Raw genomic sequence first — 4,477 nt, 5'->3', positions numbered from 1 at the left:
GACGAAGGCGGCGAAGTCGGGTGTGAACTTGCGCAGGTACCCGACCAGGCCTAGGAGGCGTCGAACGCCATTGACGTCTTCCGGGGGAGAGAGGCCTTGAATGGTGGCGATGGGCTTTTGGGAGGGGTAGATCTTGCCGCCGCGGATGGTGACGCCCAAGTATTCGAACTCGGACAGGCCTTTTGCGGATGTTGAGAAATACTTCGCGATCGCGCAGTCTCTGGAGTACCCATTCGACGTTGCTCATGAGTGACGGCCACGAGCTACCGTAAATTACGATATCGTCAATGTAAACGAGACACCCGCTCCCTAGGCGGTCTTCGAGGAGTTTGGTCGTCATCCGTTGGAACGTGGCTGGAGCGTTGATGAGTCCGAAGGGCATGACGCGAAATTGGTATAGTCCGGTAGGTGTGCCGAAACCAGCCTTCGGTTTGTCTTTCTCCTTGATTTTGATTTGGTGGAAGCCGGCCTTGAGATCGAGGGTGATCACGTATTCCACTCCCTAGCTGGTCGTGAAGATCTTCGATGATGGGCAGCGGGAAGGTATCCGGGACAGTGACGTCCTTGAGGGAGCGATAGTCGACGCACATCCGCCACTCCCGGTTGTTTTTTTTTGAACCATGACTATTTGTGACCTCCATGGGTTGTCTGGGTCGGGTGGGTAGGTTTCCGTGATGGGTGGCCAGCCTTTCGCTGGCTAGGTCGACGGCGGCGCCTAACTGTTGGAGTGGGGGCAGCCCCAGCATCGGGTACTTCATCATGGGTGTCGGTAGGACGTAGAAGTCCAGTTCAACGACCTGACCATTCACCGACGTGGTGATGCGGACTTGCGAATCGCACTTGCTGCATCCGCCGACGCCTTTGACTTGTAGTGGGTTCTCGAGGCCGGTTACGGAGGACTGCGTTTGAACGTCCAGGTGTTTGAGCAGTGGTTCCGGGAAAATATTGACTTCCGCTGTCTACCATAAACGGCAGTAGACGTCCTGCCACCGGAAGTTGCACGTGTCGACAGTTGCGGCGGTTCACCTCTTGGGCCCCCACGAGTAGACTCTCTGTAGTTTCTACCCGTCCACCAGCGTCTTACGCAGAATCTTGTTGCGAGTCTCGAATGCCTTGTCTGGTGACATTCGAACTCCCTTCAGTTGATTCAGCATCTGTCCCGGGTCGCCCATCATGTAGTCAATATTAGACCAGTGGGTATCTATACGAAACCCACTGAGACTACGAAGAACTGGTCACAAGGCGTCAGACTAAGGTAGACGCTGAGCCACGTATTGAATCAGGTTCAGAAGCATCGACGGAAGATGAATGTACACCATCGATTGCTAGTTTGAGAGCGCATAGCAACGACAATCGGTCGGCTATTAAGCTTATTGAAGAAGCAGGGGGCATCCCGTTTCCGTTCTGCGACGCTGCTTGGCATTGTGGTAGTAGCGGGATTCCTTCTCGTTGTTGATTTCTCGTTGTAAATGTTCGCGAGAGTCCGTAGCAGTGCTCTGTTGTTCTTGATGTCGTCGATGCACAGTTTGAATGATCCTCCTGGCTCACGACGAAGGAATGCTTGCCGAGTGCCTAGTGGACCCTTCCTCGTGATCTGCAAACAGTCGTCTTGGAAGTGTCCCCCTTTGTTGCAGTTGGGGCACACGGGCTTCGTAGGGCATATGAAGCTAATGTGCTCTTTGGAATCGCACCACTTGGCGAGACGGTCTGAGTGGTGAGCAGCGTCGTGCTCCTGCGGCGGCGTCGGGCTTGTGGCGTGAACGGCAGGCTCTGCATCTCGGACGAGCTGACGGGCACGGTGGATGGCCTTGATTCTCTCGACTAGGTCTTGGAGTGAAAGGTGCTTGAAGCGGACGCCCGACCGGATTTGCAGCTCGATGTCCTTGTCGACCTTGCGTAGAAGACAGTAGCCGTAGTCGAGGCAGCGATATCTCCGCGATTGTCCCCAGCGACGGCAGAGGGCCTTGAAGCGTGAGCGGAGGAGTAGGAAGTCCTCTATCACCTGCAAGGCATCGGCCTTCCGGTGTTGACGTTGTAGGCGTGCGCAGACGAGGTTGATCTTGGAAGGGGAGATTCATGAGACCTCACCGGGCTATGAGGTCTTGGTTGATGGAAGTGGTTTTCAGGATGATAATCTCCTTCAACTCCGCTGGAGAGTACAGCATGGAAGATGCGACCTCTCAATGAAGAAGAGTTCGACGAGCTCCTTATCAAATGGAAGCGTGTCGCATCTTCCATGCTGTACTCTCCAGCGGAGTTGAAGGTGACGTCGCCACCGAGGCCTTTGATGAGGCAGCGGACTCTTTTCTTGTCTGCATCGGACGAGGAGAAGCGGTCGAAGATGGTTCCTCGTCGCTCGAGAGAGGGTCGTTACCTTCAACACCGGAATCGTCGAACATGACCCACTCCGTGGTTCCCTTGGGGGACCCCGAGTGGTCAATAGTCTTCGGTGAAGAGTCGCGGTCACCCAGGTTGTCCACCATGTTTCGAGGAGAGGGCGCGCGACTGACTGAAGGCTGGTCCATGACGACGATGCTAGGATGGTTTGAAGGATGATGATGAACGGGAGAACTGAAGGCAAGTGGAGGTGAACCCCAGGAAAAAGATGAATACTTATTCGGCGTTATCTTAGCTGCGTGGCCGTTGGTTCGCCAGGGAGGGGCTTCCTCAGGCGCATGGCTGAGTAGTTACACGACTCATGAGTAGTTACACGACTCATGCGAACGTTTAAAAACAAACGTTAAAATCTTTTGGTTGTTGAAATTTATTAGAAATGAAGACGCTCTCATGCAACGCGACGAGCAAACTGGAGCGGCTGGGACTGCTGGCGTCGCTGATGGATTCCGGTGGGATGCGTCCACCTATTGACGGCTGTGATGTTATGCTCTTGACACTAGGTGACCGAAGAGGAGACGCTTGGGTTCAATTCCTTGCAGCAGCACCGAAGGAGGCCATGGAGAAGCTGATTGAAGCAGCCATGGACGCTGACGCTCTCACTGAGGAAGCAGCCGCATTGAATGAACGCAAGAACGTTCACTGGCTGGAGATGTGCTCAAGAATTTTCATGTACAGCCCGTATGGTCAGGCCAACACTTTGGGCGAACAACTGGCCATTCGGTGCATCAAAGAGCATCTAGACACCGTGGACCCGGAGGGCGAGTTCTCCCACGTTTCGGATCGCATTTGGCGCGAGAGCATCAGTGGGAAAACGTCGGAATTGGTCAAGAAAGCACGCGATGATGGGTCGCTTGAAGATTTGGACTATCAGGGTGAAGACCTGGCGATGCGGCTTTTGAGAGTATTGTCCGATATTGAGTCAATCGAAGAAACAGGCTCGCTGGAAATAATAGACTGCAAACCTTTGACACCTGCGGAGGTGGCGGGCGTTCACAGTAGTCTACCGGAAGAGTGGCTGCCGCTGCTGCCGGAAGCGACCCGGGACAGCGATGTCGAGTGCGGCCTGAGTTGTGGGTCCACTCGATACGTCCCGAGCCGACGCTGCCTGATTGCTTCTGCTATTTCTGCCGGTGCTGTTGTAGTTGGTGGGACACTTGGGGGGCTGATTTATGCTTTGAGTAGCGGTAACTCACCCGCGATTAGTTTGGTGACGTCTGATCAGCTGCAAGAGAGCACCGTGAAAGGAGCTTTGTTGAATACTACCGACGTGACTCCGACAGAGCTTACCACAACTACCACAACTACCACAACCACCACCACTCCATATCCAAGTCGTTTCGGGACCTGGATGACTGAGTCCATGTTGAAAGAGCTCCAAACTGTAGAGCCAACATGCCAGAAGCTATTCGACTCCTTAGGGTATAAGACAGGCAGCTGGCCCGTTATGGACGCAGATGGAGGGCCATATCCATGTGGTGGTGGCAGTGGGCAGTTGCTATGTGCAACGCGTCAAAACAACGCCGTAGGAACGTGTTATCATTTTGGCGGTCCGTGGACGTACGAAGCCTTTGCGGTAAAGGAGGCGATTGGACATTATCTACAAGACGGTAGAGAATGCGTTGTTCGATGTGATGGTGAAGAGGAGGCCTTACGCAATTCGTGGGAGGTGACCCAAAAAAGTTTATTGTCGATTCCACCCTATCCTGGTCGGGGGTTCCTAAAATTCACTAACAGAATGTCAATTCCCAACCTGAATGACTTCGAAGCGATGATGCGCCCGCGTTATCCTGTGGAAGAAAACTGCTCCGGATCGTGTGTCGATTGTGTTGAGGATACTGGCACCAGGACATGTTCCTGTAACTTTGCGCGAGTCAAGTGTCAAGTCCGAACCAAGGCTGAGCAGCAGGAGAACAAAATTGAGCTAGTTGCTTATAATGAGGACCCGAGGTTCCTGTTTGGTTTGGTGTCTCCCTTCAGCAAGAAGAAAGACCTCTATCAGGTAATGGGTTGTGACTACGAATGCCGTAAGGTAAGCCCGGATGTTGCCGCAGCCTTCGCTGAAGACACGGAGGTACGTATT

At 53.7% G+C, this 4,477-nt stretch overlaps 3 protein-coding genes across 3 annotated transcripts; 1 reads left to right on the top strand and 2 right to left on the bottom strand.

The window, feature by feature from the left end:
• Positions 1-202: 202 nt before the first annotated feature.
• On the bottom strand, positions 203-382 carry GNI_104560 (Pol polyprotein; the record flags this gene model as incomplete). Its single annotated transcript, XM_011132999.1, has 1 exon — positions 203-382. A coding segment is annotated over one exon (180 nt), but the record flags the coding sequence as incomplete, so codon positions are not given.
• Positions 383-1,285: 903 nt separating this feature from the next.
• Positions 1,286-2,238, bottom strand: GNI_104550 (zinc knuckle protein; the record flags this gene model as incomplete). The annotated part of the gene is made up of 2 exons (XM_011132998.1): positions 1,286-2,059; positions 2,161-2,238. 2 exons carry the CDS (start codon positions 2,236-2,238, stop codon positions 1,286-1,288), a joined length of 852 nt encoding a protein of 283 aa, XP_011131300.1.
• A 535-nt stretch (positions 2,239-2,773) lies between these two features.
• GNI_104540 (putative transmembrane protein) lies at positions 2,774-4,350 on the top strand (the record flags this gene model as incomplete). Its single annotated transcript, XM_011132997.1, has 1 exon — positions 2,774-4,350. A coding segment is annotated over one exon (1,577 nt), but the record flags the coding sequence as incomplete, so codon positions are not given.
• Positions 4,351-4,477: the final 127 nt, after the last annotated feature.

Source organism: Gregarina niphandrodes, assembly GCF_000223845.1.
Source record: "Gregarina niphandrodes unplaced genomic scaffold scaffold00022, whole genome shotgun sequence".
Classification (NCBI taxonomy): Eukaryota; Apicomplexa; class Conoidasida; order Eugregarinorida; family Gregarinidae; genus Gregarina; species Gregarina niphandrodes.
This window is presented reverse-complemented; position numbering and strand designations above follow the sequence as displayed.